Source organism: Lonchura striata, chromosome Z, assembly GCF_046129695.1.
Source record: "Lonchura striata isolate bLonStr1 chromosome Z, bLonStr1.mat, whole genome shotgun sequence".
Lineage (NCBI taxonomy): Eukaryota > Metazoa > Chordata > Aves > Passeriformes > Estrildidae > Lonchura > Lonchura striata.
This window is the reverse complement of record NC_134642.1, coordinates 35,153,620-35,175,888: the sequence shown is the minus strand read 5'-3', so window position 1 is coordinate 35,175,888 and position 22,269 is coordinate 35,153,620. Positions and strand designations below refer to the sequence as shown.

The 22,269-nt window shown below is 40.3% G+C and overlaps 2 protein-coding genes across 3 annotated transcripts in view; one reads left to right on the top strand and one right to left on the bottom strand.

The window, feature by feature from the left end:
* Nucleotides 1–22,269, bottom strand: part of FGF10 (fibroblast growth factor 10) — a 525,855-nt gene that overhangs the window by 115,782 nt on the left and 387,804 nt on the right. The gene's annotated exons all lie outside the window — the stretch shown is intronic.
* ZNF131 (zinc finger protein 131) lies at nucleotides 5,105–21,867 on the top strand. 2 transcript variants are annotated; one of them, XM_021553875.3, is made up of 8 exons: nucleotides 5,105–5,224; nucleotides 9,030–9,168; nucleotides 10,584–10,685; nucleotides 11,655–11,799; nucleotides 13,627–13,990; nucleotides 14,093–14,315; nucleotides 17,799–17,929; nucleotides 20,223–21,867. In XM_021553875.3, exons 2-8 carry the CDS (start codon nucleotides 9,045–9,047, stop codon nucleotides 20,883–20,885), a joined length of 1,752 nt encoding a protein of 583 aa, XP_021409550.1. In that variant the 5' UTR covers nucleotides 5,105–5,224; nucleotides 9,030–9,044; the 3' UTR covers nucleotides 20,886–21,867. The 2 variants fall into 2 exon arrangements, with proteins under 2 accessions (XP_021409550.1, XP_021409548.1); XM_021553873.3 differs by having other exon boundaries at nucleotides 13,627–14,315.

The window sequence follows — 22,269 nt, the reverse complement described above, 5'->3', positions numbered from 1 at the left end:
TATCTAAAGAGATGTATCCCCCATAGAGCCCAGAGTCTGCATTCCACACCTCTCTTTGACCCATCAGCATTTTATCCAGCCCATTAAATTGCAGGCTGAAATTTTCTGACTTTTTCTTTCAAGAAAAAAATAAAAACAAAACAAAACAAAACAAAAAAAATCCAAACAAAAAAAAACCAAAAAAACCCACCTAAGTAGGGGTTTTTTTTCTGCTGATCCTGCATCATAATCCTTGCCAGATTTCCTGTAACAGCCAAAAAAAAGAAACAAAATATGACTCTGAAGTGAAAAAAAATTTGTAATGATTTAAGAATCATGGCAGTAAAGTTGCTGAACATTCTCTTCAGCTAACAGGCATTCAGGAAGAGAGCTCAACCAGAAAACAAAATGGAGAAGTGATCCTATGACTGCACAAAGTAATAGTTAACAATAAATGCTCTTTAATTGTATTCCCCTTTTTTCAAAGACTTCTTGCTTGTAAATGTTGTTGTTAACTTTTTAAATTCCTAAACATAGCTATTTGCCTATGTAAGTTAAAAAGTACAAAAATAAAGGACAGTGATGAATTTCAGTTGTCCTGAAGCCAACACAGGACTTCAGTCTCCACTGTTTATGCAAATCATTATGCAGTCAGCAGCTCAGGCACTGTTCGAGGCTTCCAGTGTGGATCATGTGTGAGGCTGACATTAAGAATTCGAGTGACACAACAAACAGAAGCTGGGTGGTCTTCCAGTAGCACGTGCGCTTTGGTAGCTGCTCCACCTGCAAGTCTACAAAGTGAGTACTCACATTATAATCAGCACAGTCCTGGTCAATGTGACACAGAGCACACACTGTCTTGCACAGATAGAAGATGCACTTGATGGATCAAAGGCTGTGCCAGAAAGAAAAAAGTTCTTGAAGGGAAAAAAATATTCTTCTAGAAAACAGGAAGGATTCTAGGTTCACAGCTTTCCAACTTTATATTGCTCTTAATCTTATCTTAATTGCATGTGGAATGACTCCGATTGTCTCCAGGTTCTGGAATAAAGTTTCCAGTGAATATTTTATGCCCATATCAGCCAAACATAATTTCACACAGCAATAATATGATTCACAGGTCTACATTTTTGTAGGATGATTACCTGACCTGAAAGAGGATAATCTAAAATTATCTGTTAATGTTCTGTATACATAATACATGGAAGTACAGTTGTGGGCTAGGTCAAAACTTCTTATAATTTAAATTTAACTCCTCTCAGACTCTGTAGATTTTCATGGGTTGTGAAAGAGCTTGAGAAAAACCACTACATTTCATGTCCTGATGTGCTGTGTCCACTGTTGATTATCAAAAATCTCCACAAAACAAAAATGCTTTTGCAAATGAGGTTAAATATTTGTCTATGAAACATTTGGGTCACATCTGAAGAGGCACTAAAAAAATATATGAAATCTGTAATAATAATGTCTGTGTATGTTATTTCTACTCATGATGCACAATGTATACCCATGCAAAAAATTGCCCAGTGCATGTGTATTTTAACAATAAACACAGATCACTTTTGAACAGAGTATTTCTTTAAGAGGCTTCCAGATGGTACTGACCTAGACAAAGTCTGCTGAATTTATACTGGGAAATGATATTCCAACTCAACCCATTTTATATTTATATGTATGATTCTATATTATGGGATCAAAAGGAAAAATAGCTAAATACTTATTTCTTTAGGCATGCTTCTTGTAATCCTGCAGAATCCAAATCACTACAGTTTATGAAACTGAGGGACAATGAGTTGCTGGACTTGCTTCTTCCTCCAGATATTTATAATTATATAAAAGAAAATATTTAGATAAGAACTATAATTCAATACCATTGCTTGCAATGTTCAACAGACACTGATCTCCCTGACTTCACTAGTCAGCTGCTCTTTCTGGGGTCACAAAAATATGAAACTTGTAAACAGTAGATAAGACTTGGCACGGAGCTTTTATGTTAGCAAATACTACTGAATAGATGTAAATGTACATCCTGTCCTAGCTGGACATTTCCTCTGAAAATAGAAAGATAATGAAGGAAGAGGTTAACACGTTTGTGTCATAGGACTAAGATTTAAATTTTTTTTACATCAATCTACAATTCTACACATTACAGTTTTCAAGCATTCCATTTTGATTTTATTTATTTTATTTTGACTTTATTGACTACAAAGCTATTTTGACTTCTTAACTCCTTATATATTTCCTTCAGTCTGGAAATAATAAAGAAATAAGAAAAATTAACAGAACAGATCTCTGTGAGAAGCACAATCCATGTTTATTTTCCTTTAAAACTTTTAAAACACGCACTGATATTATTGCCCTCAGCATACCTATCAAAGGGGCCCCACATAAATATTTTCCTCTTGCATAACAGCACACATCTGGCTTGCTCTAGGCATGACAGTAAAGCCTTCTTATGCACAGAACAAGTCTCTGTGCATGGGAGATGTACTGACTCGTCTGATACAGAGATTTCTTGCAAATGATTGATAACACTATAAGAATGAGAAGTTGATTTCGTAAGAATTTTTCCAATAGAAGAGACTAGAACAGCCCACATTGCAGCTACCTGTATTCTGCCTGGTGAATAATTTGGTTTTGATGTGGGAGATCTGGGTGTGCTATGAGTGCACTAAGGAGATTTCAAAACCATTTTGGGATCCAGTCAGAACTGTCCAGCAGGCTGGATGTAGGTCAGAGGCTGCCAGGTGGATGGCCTTGCACTAGATGAGCTAATGGTCCCTTTTGAACAATAGTTATATACTCAACGCTGCACACAAGCAGGCCTCCTGAATTCTTGATTTCACATCTCCAGCTTAATAATTCCTACATTTCCTCAGACAAAGAGGTGTTTCATTTATTAAAGAAGGGAAATATATGAGTCACAATTTTCTACTATTAGTTTAGTACTCATTTTTGGATGTTTGGTACATCACAGCTCCCCCTGGGAGAGACTCACGAGGATCGGCCTGGACAGATGCTCTCAGCCCTGTTCAGTGCTGCTGTGAGAGGCTGGAGCTAGAAGAGAACACCTACACTTCAGTAATTTTCCCAAACTCAGCTGAATGTTATATCCAGAAGATGTACCATGTTATTTTAATTAATACAGGATTTTTTAGTGTCATTGAGGTGATTCTGAAAAAGGAAAAAAACATAGGTAATTTTTAGGCATATAAATGGCTAATACAGGTTGAACTAGAGATATTGATAAAGATCTTTAGATGTTTGCTTAACATATTCTTCCTTATGTAAATAAAATGCACTATAAACCAGGTAGTTTCCAGACTTACTAAAACTAAATTGTATTGTTTTTTAACATACCTCTTGGAAGTCTTGGAGGTAGTGGTGGGAAATGACACAACCATCTCTGAGAGAGGAAAAGGAGAACATAAGAGTTATGGTTTAGTCCATGTAATTTTATACTTGAAAAGCTATTAGGACCAAGTATAAACTGTTCATTTAAAACCTTCAGCCTAACCTCACAGTAAAACTAGATGGAGGAACCCATAGGAAAAAAAATACAGTGGAAAATGCTGTGAGAAAAAAAGTAAATGGTCAGAACAAACCATACCTTAATCTAAACCAAGCAAGCCACCAACACTGGACAGGTAGAAGGTGCTGGAATGGAAAAATTTAATTCTTGTTTTGTACTCTACTACAGTGATATCTTTAGCAATATTTCTATTTGGATTATAAACTATTGGAGATATAGTTCTTCTACTAAAAATTAGCTTTCCTCTACTTTAGAACAAACATTCATATATTTTTAAATGCAGGAGGCATCAACATTGCCTATGTACTGTTGTGTACCAGAAAACAAGAATGGGTGTGGCAGGCAACTCCTAGAATGCAAATAACTGTCTGAGCAGACCTACTGACAAGATCAACAGCACTGTTATGTTAACAAGGCCATTAAGCAATAAGCACCATGGGAAAGGGATGGAGTTCATAAACAAGTCAATTTTCAGGAATGAACATGGGCAAGCTCATTAGAGACACAGCATGAGGCTGCTCTTCTCTTGTCAGCTTCAGCATAGAGGCTGTCTGTTCTTACAAATTAAATTATTATATTTGGATGAGTACATTTTCATCTTGTGGCAGGACATGAAACCTGGATGACTAGGGGTCCCCTGAAGATTCCAGTGTAGAAAAGAAACCCAAGTTTGGTGTTGTCAGTGCTCAGGCAGGATGGCAGAAGGGCTGGTTGCAGCCCGTACCATGCACTTGCTGTCTCAGTAAGGTGCCTCGGCCAAATAGCCCAGGAGATCTTGGGATCTGCAAGCTGCTGCCTGGGCCTTTCCTTCCTCAGCTGCAGGGACCAGGAGCTGGAGAGGCACAGCTGAGCACCACAGAGTGAGACTTGCTGGGCAGTATTGCACTTTAGACTTTCCAGCTTTTGACACTGCTTCATGATACCCATTTTGGGTACAGCTCAGTCTGAATTATAAAGTAACACGGTGTTATGGAACTGCATGGAAGAGTGGCTGTGTGACAGTCAAGAGAACACAGGATGAAGGGGATCCTGTGGGTATGAGTCCTGCTTGTGAGGGGGTGTGTGGCCCTAACACTTGTCTTCCAAAATGTTCTGATATGCCAGACTAAGGAATGTACTGCGATGCAACTGTAAAATGCATCTAGAAGGGGAGACACAGGTACTCCTCATCTGCAAGAGGAACAGAGTTGAACAAAGATGATCCAGGGACTGGAGTATCTCTCTTATGAGGACAGGCTGAGAGAGCTGAGCCTGTTGAGCCTCGAGAAGAGACAACTGAGAGGGGACCTGATCCCTGTCTGTCAGTGCTTGCAGGGAAGGTCAGAGCAGGGACCGGGCTCTGCTCGGGGGTGCTGAGCCCGGACAAGAGGCAATGGGCAGGAACTGATGCACAGGAACTTCCCCCTGAACATGGGGAAGAACTTCACAGCACAGGTGACTGGAACAGATTACCCAGAGAGATTACACAGATTACCTCCAGTTCTGTCACGCTGAACCCGCCACACTGCACAAATGGACTACAACTCCCAGCATGCCCCGGGCCGCAGGGCCCCTCCCCCGCCGCACGCGCGCCCTGTCGCGTGGAAGGTGAGCGCGGGGCAGGCCGGGAATGCGAGTCGGGATTGGCCGGCGCGCGCCCCGCTTTCCAGCGTGCCGGGCAGCAGGAAGCGGCGGCGGTGGAGCGGGAAGCGGCGCGGCGAGAAGCTGCTCCCGGTGAGTACCCGGCGGAACCGCCTCCCCACCCCTCGGAGTGCCGCGTCGTCGGGCCGCGACCCGGCCGGGAATTGAAAAGGGATCGATTTAATGCGCGCTTTGATGACGTAATAAGGACTAACGAGGCGGCGGCGCTGCCGCGCGCCGGGCTCGGGGCGGCAGTGGCCAGGTCCCCTCTCCGGGCGCCCCGCGGGACCCCCGTGGCTGCCAGCGCCGCCCGCACCGCGCCCGGATCCCCCGAGCGCGGCGAGCCCTGGGCGCGGGCCAGGCCTTCCGCCTTCGCCCGCTCGGGGCGCTCCGCGGCCGCTCATTGGCTTCTGCGTCCGGGGCGGGCGCTGCCCGCGCTTCGCTATTGGCGGAGGTCGCGCTGACTGACACCGGCGGCCGCCAATGAGGCTGCGGGGCGCGCGGGCCGCAGCCCGCGGGCGGCGCGCGCGGGTGGCGGGAGCCCCGGGGTGGGGCGGCCGGGGGTGGGGGCGCCGCCTGGCGGCCGCTGTGCCCACGGTCCCGGCGGGAGCGGCACCGATCCCGCGTCCGCGCTGCGGGGCTGAGGGGCGGGATCGGGATGGCCTGAGCGCTGGTTTTGAGGAGATCGTGCGGCAGTGTGCATGAAGAACTCCTGCTTCTGCAATGCCCAGGCCACGGCTCCCCGCTTCCCAAGATGGCGGTGCTGTGGGCACGCCGCATCGGCTCCTCCGGCTCACCCGAGCTGCCCCAGCACTGCCCCGCCTGCGTCTGTGGGATCCCTGTGCGGGAAACAAAACATCTCCTGCCCGGAATCCGAAGAGCTCCTGGTGTAGCCCAGGAGAATAATACGAATAACATGTTTCATTGAGGCGGATTTGTAAAACTAGCTCGGCGAATCATATGCACATCACATGAAATGTATCCAGAGTTACAGGCTCATAAGACTAAGGCGAATCATATGCACATCTCATGAAATGTATCCAGAGTTACAGGCTCATAAGACTAAGGCGAATCATATGCACATCTCATGAAATGTATCCAGAGTCCAGAGTTACAGGCTCATAAGACTAAGGCGAATCATATGCACATCTCATGAAATGTATCCAGAGTCCAGAGTTACAGGCTCATAAGACTAAGGCGAATCATATGCACATCTCATGAAATGTATCCAGAGTCCAGAGTTACAGGCTCATAAGACTAAGGCGAATCATATGCACATCTCATGAAATGTATCCAGAGTTACAGGCTCATAAGACTAAGGCACTGTTTCGATGAGTCTTTCAAGGAAATGGCAAAGACAACTGAAGCAGTCCACTCTCTGCCGCACGTCTGTGAGCCCACTCATAAGTGGGAATTTGGATCTCTTCTGTCCGTCCTCCTTGGCCGCTTTGTTTTCCCAGTTGTACTTTTCACTCCTTCCTTCTAAGCAGTCACGCTCTTACTGAACATGTGCTGTTTTGTAAGGCCTTTTTCTTCAGTATGACCGAGGTTTTTAAAATGGTCGATGCAACTGCATTTAGATACATAGTACATTCACATTTTTATAATGAACTGCCTAACAGAAACTATGTTTCTTATTAGGTTTTGTAACAATTTTAAGAAAAAACTTTTTAAAGTATCTTGTATTTGCTAGGCTAAGGTTGCTTTATTATTTTGAGGTTTGGGGTGTTTCTTTTTAAGATATCCCTACAGTCAGTTTGGAAGTAAAGCAAAAACCATGGGAGATGAAAATCATGAGAGCTGGAGATCAAATTTTTCTTTTTAGGAATTATGTTTTTTATTGCAAGTCATCTACCCTATTGTAATGTGTCAAAAATTAAACTGTGACGTTTAATCCACATGAGTTTAATTCCCACATGTGACTTTAAGTGAAATACTAGATGGCAAAAGAAAGGCAGGAACTTCTGGTTGTCTCAGACCCATCATTACAGATGAAGTGAAGAGAATGCAGCAACAGCATCTATTCCCTTCCACCTCCTCTTCCTCTGCCCACTTGAAGACCCTCACAGTTGTTTCTAGTGCAAAATACAGAATATGTAGAATTGTCTCAAGGAAGGATTTGCTTTGATGTTTGATCTTTGTGTACTGTCAAGCCTCTTCAACAAGAAAGGAGATTTAATCCCTGATATAGAGAGCAGCCGACATAATGTCCGGGTGTTAGAAAAACAAATTACTTTTGGGTAAAATTGCCTTCTTAAGCTTACAAAGACATACTTCAGTGATCTCAGACCTAAGGGCAGGCTAACAAAAGCCTGGGAAAATGGGTGTACCACTGATAGTGGACACAGAGAATCTAGAATTTAGAGGCCACAGGGACGTGTAGCAGAAACCCCAAAATAAGGAAGAAACTGATTAAGCAAACTTAGCAATTGTGTTGGAATTGGCTCCAGCTGGGTAGCAGGTAATTCTTACTGAGGGAGATTGCAACGACCCACCCAAGAAACCTGATCCAAAAGAAGAGAGAGACTGAGCATGTGGACTAATTAGCACAGGAAGCAAGAAAATCATTAACCAGTAGAAGAGAAAATACTAATTAATTAGGGAACTATGTTACTTGTAACCAATGAACACTAATCCTTTTGCTTGGTAAAATGTATAATAATTAGTAAAAAGCTTTTATAGTGGGTACTTGATTGTGGAATTCTCCCGGGCACCCAGGCCTGCACAACTCTAAAATAAATAATCAATGTCACCTCAAGTGTGTAGTTCTTGGCTCATTGCACACCAGGTAACGAATCCGACTTTCGCAGACAGCGTTTCTGTGATTGACAATGTAGCAGTAGCAGGTAGGGCTGGATTTCCCTAAGTAGTTGCTTCTGCTCTACTTATTTCAATTCTCTTGAAAGAGAATTTTTGTCTTGGCAAAACAGCTTCTTCATGGGTGACTTTTTTCTGAGAGACAAAAAGGAGTGTGTTTTGTGGTGTAAACAGGAACTCCATAATTCTTTTTTTCTGCAGCATTCTAAGAGTAAGCCACATTAGTGTGGGAGTTGAAGATGAGCGTTGCTGCATAGACCTGAAGTAATTTTGCCTGGAGGTAATTTGTGAAGTGCTTTAGTTGAAGCACTTGGATGCTCTCCTGAGGTTCTTCTGGATATGCAGCAGACTACTGTCTGCATCTCATCCACAGACACCGAGTTCTGCTAACCCTCTCCAGGTCTGAGATCCTCTGCAACTCCCACCCCCAGCTATGTTTATTGTGTTAGTAAGGGAGGAAGTGCTATCAGACTACAAGCATTATATGTCAAAAGGCTGGCAAAGAATATTTCACTTTACAGAGGAAGAAGTGTAAGTAGGATGGATGAATAAGCTTAAGAGAGAATGAAATCCCTGGCAATCGTAATGCACTCAGAAATTGAAAATTGCTGCTGTATTACATCCATATTTACAGAAATTAAACAACTTGTGTTCATGAGCTGCAAAGTATGACTTAAACATAAAAGTTTTAAGAACTGTCTGTTAACCAGGTGGATTGGAGGGATTGCAAGAACTGTATGAAGATTCTGAGATTATGCTGCTGTGGTATTGGATGAGTAGCTGTGGGATGTTGCATTGCTGTAGTATTTGCTTTGAGGGTGGTGGGTCCCTGCTGAATCTGTAGGATAAAGAAATAGCCACTTTGGTTGTTTCTTCATGTGTCCAAATAAGACAATATTTCACATCATTAACTGTGCAATCATTACCTGTTGGCTAACATTGGGTTAAAAAATGTTACAGTTTTTCCATTGGCTTTATAGTCCTGGCAAAGTGATAGATCACATTTGTATAATAACCTGACTCTGCACAGTATTTACCGAGTGGCACAGTATTCTTAATCTCATCCCACATTTGTTTTCAGACCAGGCCTTTTGCCATGGAAGCTGAGGAAACTATGGAATGTATCCAGGAATTCCCTGAACACTATAAAGTTATTTTGGATAGACTGAATGAACAACGTGAGCAGGACCAGTTTACAGATATCACTCTGATTGTCGATGGTATGTACAGGCCTGAGAACTAGTTGGCATTCAGAGAATTCTAAAAGCTGTGCTGGGATGCTGTTGGATTTTTCATGGTCAGATGTCAAATGGGTATGAACCAATTCTTAGTTCCGTACCTGTGTGAAAATTACTTGCAATTCATTGTAGTGGTTAATAATTTTGCTTCTGCTTTCCCAAACAAGAGACTAAAATGTTTTCAGATAGAAGCCCTCTTTGAAACTGCTGTGGTATATTTAATGTGCTAAGGATTGCCAAAATATTGTTAAAATACTCTGATTTGAGCTGTCTGACTGCATGCAGAGAACTTTTACAAATACTGTGTTTAAATTTAAAAAACCCACACCTTGAAACAATATTTGCTTCTCATAGCAGCTTCTCTAGTATCTGTTTTAATGAATACTTAGAAAAAGGGTAGAAGCACACACTTTTTGTATGTGTTCTAAGAGCATAAGAACTTCTTTAAAAGGATGATGAAGATACTAGTGCTTATTACTTCCTTAGAAAAGATGGTATGTGGTAGATAATTTAAGTCTGCTTCACATTCCAAACATGTCTTAGAATGGATGAGCACTGCAGGGAATATAGTGTTCACTAGGCCAGATTTAGCTAAGGGAGTAGCACCGGACCTTTTAAAGGATAGCAGCAACTCACTTGAAGAAAAAGGATCCTACAGAGTCCAGATTAGAAGGAGGTAAGCAAATGAAAAAGAATATTCTTCAGGGACAGCCACAGTTTCACCAATAGCGCTTGCCCTGAATGTTTGCTCCTGCTTTGTCATTACCAAATCCTTGTGTTGAACTCGGAGCTGGTTTTGTGTGCAGCTGTGTAGTTCTAATCTGTGTGGCTTTCTTTATCCCTGTACCACTGAGCCCTATGAATATGCATGCCTCCACTGGGGAGAAGAAATAAGGACTGTGAAAGACAGAAAGAATAGAGCAGAACCACTTTTGTTCTGTGGTGTTTATGCTGGCAGTGGTGATAACTTATATCAGTTATAAATTTGTTGTGTAGGAGCAACAAAACCACAATGTATACAGAGCTGAGCCCAAGACATACCAAGAAAAGTTTGCATAGAAATTTCCCATAATTCATTTCTTAAATATCTGAAAAGAGAAATGAGTGAGTCAGTCACTCAGTCAGTGAGTCAGAGGAGTGAGTTCTCCAGCTAGTTGAGTTGCAGAGCTTTAGCAAGGTCAGCAATGTCAGCAAGATCAGCAATGTCAGCAAGATTGTGTGTGAGAAGGGATGAGCCAGCTGCAGTACTATCCTATTTTACAAGGAGAATCACTCAGTATATGCTGCTGGAATAGATGTTTACACTGGGTGGTCTTTTTTCCTGCATCTGCACTTATTCTGCACTATGAAGGGAGGAAGGTGTTACCTTAAACCAAATGTTTTGTCTCCATTTGCAGGTCACCATTTCAAAGCTCATAAGGCAGTTCTCGCTGCCTGTAGCCAGTTCTTCCACAAATTCTTCCAAGATTTCACTCAGGAGCCTTTGGTGGAGATTGAAGGTAATCTGATTTGTGCAAATAAAAGCATTCAGAGTTATGTGCTCAAGCTGCAAATTATTGTAGCATCCTGAGTAGAGGCTAGTGCATGGAATCATAGAATGTTTAGGGTTTGAGTAATAGAATGTTAAGATTATCTAGGCCCAACCTCCCCTTCCATGGGCAAGGATGTCTCCCACTAGACCAGGTTGGTCAAGGCCGTATCTAGTCTGGCTTTGAACACTTGAGCATGCTTGGTCATTGCAGTTAACTTTCTAGATCTTAGTTCTTGAGTTGTTCTGAGACAGCTACCATAACTGGAAAGAAAGCCTCCCTGAAGAAAAATAAAAATGAGAACAGTATTAAATATATTGGAAGGGATTATGTGGTGCTTTTTCAGGTTTTCCCCCCTTCTTTCCCCTAATACATGGCTAGTGAAGGTCAGCCAGACCCTGTATATGTTTTTAGGAGTAGCAGTACTACACAAAAGCTTTCCCAGAGAAAAGTCATTCTGGTCAGCTGAAAAAGGCTGTCAGTGATGGCCAATGGCAGGTGCCTTGGCTGGGATGCAAGAGCAAGGCCAACATGGGGCAATACCTATGTGGTAGGCAGGGAGGAGATGAAATTCCTAGAGCAGCATTTCAGCCTCCAGGAACAGTATTTTTGTGTTTAAATCTCTATATTATTGAAACAGCTTTTTGTCCATCTTATCATTCTATTTATCTTTGTCATGGCAAAATTCCACAGTTGTTTCAGACTATGTTTCTCTAGTAGGATTTTTTATTCCAACATGAGTGAGGTTGGAACTAGGTGATTATAAAGGTCTCTTCCAATCCAAACTATTCAGTGGAGCCATTTAAGGGTGTGACCTTTATAAAACTGGCGACTACAGTATTGTGATCAAAATGGTATGCAGGCAAGTGTGCAAGATTCTTTGGGAAGATGAGGCTGCAGAGTTGTTTAAGGTAACTTGTTTCTCTTGCCTGTACACAGGTGTTAGTAACATGGCATTTCGTCACCTAATTGAGTTCACCTATACAGCAAAGCTAATGGTACAAGGTGAGGAAGAAGCAAATGATGTTTGGAAAGCTGCAGAGTATCTACAGATGCTTGAAGCAATCAAAGCACTTGAAATCAGGTAAGCACATAAGCCTCTTTTTCTTTCCAACACTGAAGGAGAGAGTCTCGATAAGGCTTTTGCACAAGTTGGCTGCCAGTATTTTGCAGTGCTGTTCCTTATGGTGGAACCTCCTTAACTTGTGTAGAACCATATCTTCTTCTACTGTAACATACATTTCAGAATTACACAGGGTAAAACAAGAACGTCACATTCATTGGGCTAGAACTCAATGACAAGTGACATGGCTTCTAAATGTTGTTGATGTTGTAGGGCTGTGACTCTGTGGTACCTGATAGTTGGTCTCTGTGCTGTCTGATGGCCCACACCTGATTGACAGCTGGCTGTGCAGTGACAATGTGTCTCTGGTAATCAGGCAACATTAATAAGTTTGTGCTTGTTTTGATTTCATGGTCCTTGTTTTGTTTTATAGTGTTTTGATTTTGGGTAGCTTTCCATAATTTCTGAGGGAACAAGTAGTGATCTTAAAACCTCTTGCTGCAAAATTAACCTCTCAAACTTCTTGAATGAATGTAACTGTTGAAGTCGGTTTTATGTGGGTTCAATACTGAATCAAATGTTGCTGCAGCACCTGTTATCCAGTACCAGGAACTGTAATCCATTGCAAAAGTCTAGCTTGAAAAACTGGGTGCCAGTCCCATAATGCTGTTTTTCATCCCCTTTCTTCCATTTCACTTCCATAAAGTGCTCTCATGTTCTCATTCCTACTGCATGCTACACTAGGTGCTTTTGGTATGTGATCCAGGAGCTCCTTGCAATGTAGCTGTGATCTGGTAGACATTAAAAATCCAGGCTATATGAAACTGTGTTTAGCTACTGTTTTCCTGTATGTGAACAGACGAAGTTGCCATTTATAAGGTGTGGCCTGCATTACATCATTAGTTACATATCTGACAATATGACTTGGAGATACTGGGCAAAGTCTTGTCTCTTGTTACTAGAAAGCCTGGAAGTGATAGGGAGTGCATTACATGAAAGGAGTCATCATGGTGTAGAGAAGGTTAAAAGCACACTTACTCCAGTCAGTCTATTTGATGGGAAGATAGCCACTTATTTTTGAAACTGATGATCAGTAGTAAAACCTCCAGCACAGTAGTGCTGTGGATGACTTGAAAGCATTGACCCACTCAGCTGTGTCTGTGTTTGAGATGCCATGCCTATCCCTGACATTTTGGAGGAAGGGAATTGTGTGTGCATTATGCAGAGAGAGCAGCACAGAACTGAGGGTTTTGTTTAAGCCCAGAAAATTAAATTAGAATACTCCTTTCACATCCTGGTGGCTTTTTTTAATGTGAGCTATTAGCAGTGTGCCTTCCTGAATTATGGGATACGTTAACCCTTGTGTGTATAATCGTGTGAAGTCACAGCTAAAGTGTTTTCTGACAAGCTCTAAGTACTGCTTAGAGTTGCACACAATCCAGAGCTTAAGAGGTGAATGGCATAGGAGGGACTTAAACCTTATTTCTGAGTAGGCAGGACAAAGAATTAATTATTTTTGTGGAGTTTTCTTTCCAATAACAGAATTTCACAAATTCGTAGATCAGTCATTAGGTTAAGTGGCTTTTCTTCTTGATAGATACTTTGTATCATTCAAGAAGAGCTACTTACTTTAAATATTTAAAGATATTTTATAGCTTTAACATTATTTTACTGCACTATGGAGTGTAGATTAAGGAAAAATTAGTTCCTGATGTGCACACAGATAATGTGGTCATCATTCAACTTTGAGAAACAGCAGGGGGAGTTTTGGATGCAGAACCTCATTACTAGACAGGAATTATGTCATTGTTAATTGATCTTAACCATATTTATGCAAATACTTTTCAGGAACAAAGAAAATTCATCACCCTTAGAATCAAACGAAGCACAAGGTAAAAATCAGCCAAAAAAGAGGAAGATTGCTGAAACCTCTAATGTTATCACAGAAACACTGCCATCTGCAGAATCAGAGCCTGTTGAAATTGAGGTTGAGATTGCTGAAGGGACGATTAAAGTGGAGGATGACAGCATTGAAAGCCTTGAAGAAGTAGCTTCTGCAGAGCAATCCATAAAGTACATACAGACAACAGGTACATCAGATGAATCTGCTTTGGCTCTTTTGGCAGATATCACCAGCAAGTATCGTCAGGGAGAGAGAAAATGCCAGATGCAAGAAGAAGGTGATAGTGCAACTGACCCCTCGTGCAAACAGGTAGAAGGTATTGAAATTGTGGAACTTCAGCTGTCACACATGAACAATTTATTCCACTGTGAGAAATGTAACCGTTCATTTAAATTGTTTTACCATTTTAAGGAACACATGAAAACACACTCTACTGAGAATTACAAATGTGACATATGCAATAAAAGATACCTACGAGAGAGTGCTTTGAAACAGCACCTCACCTGTTACCACCTTGATGAAGGTGGTGCCAGCAAGAAGCAAAGACCTGGCAAGAAAATACATGTATGCCAGTACTGTGACAAGCAGTTTGACCACTTTGGGCATTTTAAAGAGCACCTTCGGAAGCACACAGGTAAGAATACTGCTACAGTCCTGTGCTTGTGGCCCTCATTCTGGTATTTTGGGCTTTTGCACATTTTGGGGAAATTGATAATATGCTGAAGAAAATAAATGAGTCTGAGTGCTAGAAATACTTGGTTTCTAGTTACGATTAAAATGGTGGTATGTCTTTATGTTTGTTCATGTTTTTTGATAGGAAATTATATATAGGGGATTGAGTAAATTAAAAACAAGCACCTAAAACCAGAAAGTAGTAAGGAAGCTTCTCTGTCAAAATCTTAGAGATGTTTTTCAAAATACTTCCTTAAGTCATGTCCGCTTCTTCAGAAATACCAAATTGAGGAACTACTTTTATTTTCAAAATTTTCTAATAAATATTTATTTGAAATATTATTTGAATCACAATCTTCTTTGTGGAATGCAGTCTAGAGAGTTTCTTTATTTAACAGAACTTCTGAGCAAATGCCAAATAGACATAAAATACCCTCAAAGAATTATGTCTTATCCCATCATGTTTGGAAAGTCTTACCTTTGTCTCATCTCATCTATTATATGAATTTGCTTAATTAAGCAAAACTACAAAAACTGGCAAAACATTCTTAGTCATTATAGTACACTTTTTTACTGTAAAATCTGCCTCTTTGAAATCTGGGTAGCAAAAATCTTTTGAGTACAAAGTGATTTGTGCTCCTCCTTCTTTTTAGTATAGGAGATTACTTCTTCATCTCACTGGAAAGTCAGCTGACTGAATAGACAATGAGAATGACAAAGAAAACTGAATGAAAAATATATGTGGTCTTGATCTTCCAGATGTTTTTGTTTAATTATGCTGCTTATGAGTCATAAGTAAAAGTTTAATGGAGGTTAGCAGCTCTATTTCTTTTGCAGCTTGTTATTGTTAAAGCCTTTTAATCAGAATGTCTTAATTTAATTAGACTGTATCTATATATGGGATTGCTGAGTATTGATATGTAGCAGTGTCTGATCTATTTTAAATAGCCTCCTAAAAGTTCCTTTTATAAACAAGCTTCTGGAAGTCCTTATGCCCTGTAAAGCAGGGAGTGTTTCTCCATTATAAGCAATTCAAATAGGTGCTAATTAGCAAAAATCTGTTCAGAAAAAAATTTGTGGCAGATTACCAGAGTAATCCAAACTATGTAATATGCCGGTTACTCTTGCAAAGAATGTATTTTCTATTCAAAGCAAGTTAGCAGATCACAAGAGGTACAAAATACTTACTAAATATATAGTGATCTACTAAGTATAACCTATGAAATCTAATTACTTACAGTTTAACATTTTCAAAAGCCTTAAGCTTAAAATTAGAACAGATATCTGCATTTAACTGTGGTCTCTTAAGGAGAATGAAAAAGCTCCCTTTTTGTTAGAGGCTTTCTAAATTCTGAGCTCTGTATGCCACTGGTTGAATGCTAAAATGAACTTGAAAGGCCTGTAAGAAAATGTCCTGAAAATGTTTTACCCCATTGTTCAATCACTGTTCCAGCAATTACATTAAAATAGCAGAGGGGCAGTAATAGGATGATAAAATGACTTGGGTTGGAAGGGCCTTACACATAATTTAGTTTGACCCTCAGGGACCATGGGCAGGGTACCTTCCACTAGACCAGGCTGCTGCCAGCTACATCCAGCTGGCCCCTGAACATTTCTCATGGAGGGGGTAACCACAGCTTCTCTGGGATACTTGTTCCAGTGCATCAACACCCTCTGAGAAATTAATTTCTTCCTAATATCTAACCTAAAACTACTCTGTTTCAGCTTAAGGCCATTCCCTTTTTGTCATTATCACTACATTCTCTTAAATTCCCTTTCCAGCCTCCCTGTAGACTGCCTTTAGACACTGGAAGGTGCTATTTGACCTCCCTGAAGCCTTTTCTTCTCTAGGCTGAACAACCCAATGCTTTCAGCATGTCTTGACAGCATAGCTACCCAGAGGATCTGCTCCATGATTTTAAGGCTTGGAGGCGAGACTGACTGGCCTGTAGTTTTCCAGCTCTTCCTTATATTCCTGTTTTAAAAGGGTTTTATTTCTGCTTTTCAAGTCATCTTGAACTTCACCAGACTGCCACACCTCAAATTTTATGGACAGTTGCTTAACAACTTCCTTCACCAGCTCTCTCAAGACCAGCAGATGCATCTCATCTGGTCCCATGACTTCCTTTTTGTGTTTGAGTTTGTCCAGGAGCTCTTTGGTCATCCATGCATGCTCTGTAGAATCATAGAATTACAGAATAGTTTGCATTGGTAAGAACCTTGAAGATCATCTAGTTCCAAACCCACTAGCTGATTGGGCAAAGTCCATGATTTTTGACGTGCAGGACTGAGAGCAGTTTAGCATCCTCTGCCTTTCCTGTACCACGCTCTCCTAATATGTAGCATTTTGCAACCATTGAGGGGAATGTTCCCACCATTTAACATCTTTTTGTAGCTTTCAGGTGCATAAGTAACACTTTAGCTACTTTTGAATTTCTTGTAGAAGGTAATTAGGAACTTGTAAATGTTTTTCCACTGCAATATCCAGTAACTGTTGCATGCCTGAAAATGCAGGCTTTTAAACCAGCTAGGATTGATCCTCATGGTATTCACTGAAATGGCTCAGTCTCTTTTGGAGTTTATTATCCCGTTTGTTTCAGTAGTGATGTTTGTGGCAGTACCTATACAGATTATTACAGACTTTCAGAGGAAACGCACTCTTCCAGGTTTTCTTGTAATTTAGTTTGCTTGAATGTCCTTGTGTTTGTGCATGGTACAACACCCTGTGTTGATTATGACTTGATGACAGCATAGTACCTTGCATAATAAAAAGACTGCTTTCAGCTTCCCCTGCTGTTGTCCTTAGCTGGCTTCTACGCTTGATACCATGGCTGAAATGAAGTGGCCAAACTGAGAGGAATTTTTATCTTGCTTGTGTCCATTTATCCTGCTTGTGTCCCTCTGTGCTTTCTCTTCAGTGTATTTTGGGGAAAAGTTGGGTGCAGGGTTTTTTTGTTTTAGTATTGATTTACTGTTATTTCATAATCATTCTGTGCCAGCTTTGTTTTCTGGAGCTCAGTTTCGAGTATAAGTTGTTACTACTGAAAATAAAAGGTTGTATTATTTAAATTCTTACTTCTTTAATATGTCACTTTGTATATTGACTTATGTTGATTCTTTAATTGTAGCTATTATCACATGAAAAGTGTGAAATAGCTCCTATTTCTTTAAAATATTTTGCCGGACTAGTAATATAATTTCCAAAAATACCTTAAAAGCTACTGATAATTGTTATATTGGTTTTCTTCTGAATGAGAGTTATGACTCTACATCAGTTTTTTTGCCCTTTTGTATTCAATTTTCATCTCTTTTTCTGCAGAATAATCCCATTGGCCACATCTTTACAATGTATTTATCAACCTAGACAAGAGAGTGAGAGGAAGGAGACCTGAAAGAAGACTGTGTGGTTTTATTCACTTACAAATCCTTGTATCTGTCTCAACAGGTGAAAAACCCTTTGAATGTCCAAACTGTCATGAACGTTTTGCTCGGAATAGCACGCTGAAATGTCACCTGACAGCGTGTCAGTCTGGAGCTGGTGCTAAAAAGGGAAGAAAGAAACTGTATGAATGTCAGGTGGGTAATGGAAATAGGTTAGGTATCTCCCTCCTTCAAGGAGTGTGGGAGGACTGAACAGGAGAGGCAGTGAGAGTGGGCTTATGTCTCTAAGAGCTACTTCAGTAAAATAATGTTGAATCACAGAATATGCTGAGTTTAAAGGGATCCACAAGGATTGAGTTCAGCTTCCAACCTTGCACAGGACACCTGGAGTCACACCCTGTGCCTGAGAACATTCTCCAGATGCTTCTTGAACTCTGTCAGGCTGGTGCTGTGACCACTGTCCTGGGGAGCTGCTCCAGTGCCCAACCACCCTCTGCGTGAAAAATGTTTTTGATATCCAGCCTAAACTCCCCCTGGCACAACTTCAGGCCATTCCCTCGGGTCCTGTCACTGGTCACCACAGAGCAGAGATCAGTGCCTACCCCTCCTCTTCTAACCAGGAAGTTGTAGACAGTACTGAGGACTTTGGATTACATTCAAAAATATGCAGATAAATTCTCACATCTCCATTTAAAATATGGAATTACTGATGTGGAGCCTCATAATACTTACAGTCATAGAGATTGTTCTGGGTAGGCTGCATTCTACATTGCTTCCTTTTCAAGATTCTTGATACACTGACCTGGGCCTTTCTCACTTCTAAGCATGCTTCACTAAAAGTGAAGCCTAAAGTCAAGTCCAAAATACAAAGTATTATTTAATTTCTTGTTTCATTATTCTCTGTTTGATACCAAACATACTGATTTTGTCTGGAAAGTAATTCAAATTTATTATGGCATTCTATAGTGTTTTTTAAGCAAAATGAATGCTGTAAAAGATTGCTAGGGTACCTGGTCACTATATGTAACTGACGTTTGAAAAGCTATTGAGATAAATATTTTAAAGAGTCGATTCAACTCATAACTCCTTTTCTAAACTTCCTTATCCTCTCACAGATGTAGCGAATATGGATTTGTGCCCCTTCAGCCTGCAAAAACTGTACCCATTCTTGGATAAGTTTTTAGTTTTCCCCTTTAGAACTAAGTTTGAACATATATTTGTTCATTGACCAGAGAGGAGAAAAAACTGTCGTTTCTTGATGAGTCCTTTTTGTGCTCTTCAGGTGTATGCCTTGAATACTGAATTATATTGTGTGGCAAGAACAGTAATTATGTGCAACAGTAATTATGTGCCTGGGCATTGCTGATAGTCATTATCTTTATGTATGACAAAGTAATTTTGAGTCTTTAATATTGCCATTTTAAAAACAGTATGTGCAGTCTCTTTCTGAAATTAGTCTGGGGGAAAATATGTGGCAATAGTATTACAACCCATTTTAGCAGACTTCAGCAGTGGAGATGTTTGTCTTGACTACACAGACCTGCTGTTGAATTAATCCTGTCAGATACTCCCTCCATCATCTTTCTGTGCAGTTACTGAAAATGATAAAGAGATTGAACCTCTGTTTTCAAAACTGTTTGCCAACACTGAAGGGGTATTGAAATGTGTGTTTTTGTTGCTTTCTACAGCCAAACACATTTCCATGGACAAAGACTCCTGAGCCTGTGGGTTTTTTTACTCCAAGCCTGACTCTACCCCACTCATCTGTTTCCTCCACCCTGCATCTCATTTATTTATTTCATTTAAGTCTCCATGTGTTTTCCAGCTGTTTACCTCTAGTGCCAGCTGAAGGGAAGGAAGGGAGCTCATGTGGTTTGTGAAAACAGTATGTCTGCTGTTGAGACAGTACTTTTTGCTGGAAGAGAATGAGAGGGATGGAGTTTTAAAGTTTTGTCTGCTGAAATCACTTAAGTGTTTTGTTTTTTTAAATCACAAAATGGGAGAGTTCAGCCTACTGTTAAACCTCATGATGTCATGAGCAAGTGAAAGCTGTTAAGAAAAAGTTGCTCATTAGTGCTGCATCTAGAATGTCAGTAAAAGAACAGTCTGTATTACACTTTCAGTGCACCCTATTAATGCATAAATATTTTTCCACCCAAAACTCTAGTGCCAGACATGTATTGATTTGGGTATGATGCTGTACATGAATATCAGATGAGAAAACTTTCAAATGCTCTACTGACTTGTGAATTTTGTAGGTATCTTATGTATACAGAACTCAAAATAACTCACCATTCTTAAAAAAAGAATAAAATATCAAGTCTTCTGTTCATTTGAAGCTTTCTTCGCAGCTTTTACCTCTAATATGTATCTCTTTTGAATCCAAGTAACAAGAAGCTATACAATTTGAAGCTATGATCTCTGATAGGCACTGTATTTTGTCACATTACTGTTGGCACTGTTTAATACACTGTACCTTTTGTTTCAGGTTTGTAATAGCGTGTTTAACAGCTGGGATCAGTTCAAAGACCACTTGGTAATACACACTGGTGACAAGCCCAACCACTGTACCTTATGTGATTTGTGGTTTATGCAAGGCAGTGAGCTGAGAAGGCATCTCAAAGAAATGCACAATATTTCAGAACTATTAGTGACAGAAGAGGTTCTTCCAGTGGAAGCTATGGAAGCTGAACCAGTAACGTCAATGACAATAATAGAACAAGTTGAGCAAGTCCATGTCCTACCAGTAATTCAGGTACAAGTGGATCCTGCACAGGTAACTGTGGAACAGATGCACCAGGATCTCATACAGGACAATCAAGTGAAAGGTGCACAGATGGAGGAACTACAGGAACAGGTGCAGATCAGTTACTTGGAAGTTGAACACATTCAGACTGAACAAGGTGCTGAAGTGCACGTGGAACAGTTACATGTGGAGCATGTAAATCAAATACAGATGGAAGAAGTACAGGCAGAACTTATAGATGGAACAGACCTTGAACAAGTAGAATATCGAAGTGTTGATCAAGGAGAAGTAGAAGAAAAGGATCATAATCAAGCAGATGATGCAGATAAGGAACATCATGAGCTATCTGAAGACTTAAAAACACAACAGTTAGTGGACACACAAAATGCAAAAGTGGATGACTAGGACACATAATGACACTGCAGTTTTAAAAATGAAATACCAAATTATTTTTGTTAACTTTTACATTGTTTTTTGAACCATCACTGGTCACCTTTCCAATATGCTGTCCATAGGAAATTGGACAAGTGGACCAAAATTAGCCTTCAAGTACAATTAAACTTCTCTCATATGTGAAAAATACTTCCCCATTGATGTAGTGCCATGAAAAAGAAACTACCAGAGACAGGGACAACTGAGATTTTTAGCAATGAATAGCTTGTATCATTGTATCATTACACCATTCTTGGGCATATGTAGAAGTAATTTTACCTCTTTTCCTCTTGCAGTAGAAGCAAAGGCTTGTATAAATTTGCAGGATGTCTGCGGCAGGAGAGTCAGTAAAATCTGAGGGGTTCTGCTATGTACCTATGAATTTTTGGATCTTAACTTTCAGGCTGGGCTAGAAACACTGTTGCTGGAGATCTTGGAGCACGTAAATCCTGTGCCTTTTCAATACTGGGTGGTTACATTTCCACAAAGTTTCTTGAGAACTTAGTTCTGTAAAAGGCATTGTAGGTAATGTTATAGTGCTTTATATTTTGCTTGAAATTGCCAGTTACTGATTTTCTTTTTGCATTAAATTTAGAGGCGGGGGGCTGAGGGAGGGAACAGACTTTACTTGGAGGCAGCAGGACACGCTAAATGGGACATTTACAAATAGGAAAAGCTTGGTAAAGTCTGTGATAAACATGATTTGGAAGAAAGCTACAAACAGGCTCTTCTATAAACAATAATTTTTGAAAATTAATATGTTTAAACATAAAGAGACTTGTCTGTATGGTATCAGGTTCTTGGGTTTTTTTAAATGAAATTCTGACACTTGACAAAAAGATGTGCTAAGCATAAAAGGAAAAGCCATAGGTATGAGTGCTAAACTGTGGATTGAAAACTAGAAGTGTAAATAGTTTAATCATTGTTAGAAAATAAAACAATACCAACCATTAAATGTTGCATTTTTTGTTTCATCCACTATTAGGAACAACTGAATGACTGGCAATTAAGTGCAAAGTTCCAGTGTTAAGGATCAATCTCATTTTTAATATGATTAATAGCTTTTTACTGTAAAGTTAGATTTGTTTAGAAAATGCTTGTCTATGGTCAAGGATGTTTGGAATGTCTTAATTACTGCTGGAGGTTGGAGGTGCTCAAAACTCCTGAAGACCTTTAATTTCAAAGTCTTAAATGAAGGAAAGAATTTTTGCAGATAGTCCCTACTGCTTTTGCTTATACTACAGATCTTAGTTAAAATCAGGCTTTTCTATTCCATCTTCAAATGCCAAACTGTTTCCTGGGATTTGTGCTTTTATTTAGTTTCATTCAATATTATTGTGTTTGATTATAGCTTTTG

Bases quoted from the DNA above. Each gene is read 5' to 3' on its own strand.
- ZNF131 (XM_021553873.3), top strand. From the start codon at position 9,045: ATGGAAGCTGAGGAAACTATGGAATGTATCCAGGAATTCCCTGAACAC. The intron at 14,316-17,798 runs GTAAGAATACTG...CTGTCTCAACAG, and splicing joins GCACCTTCGGAAGCACACAG to GTGAAAAACCCTTTGAATGT. The intron at 17,930-20,222 runs GTGGGTAATGGA...CTTTTGTTTCAG, and splicing joins AGAAACTGTATGAATGTCAG to GTTTGTAATAGCGTGTTTAA.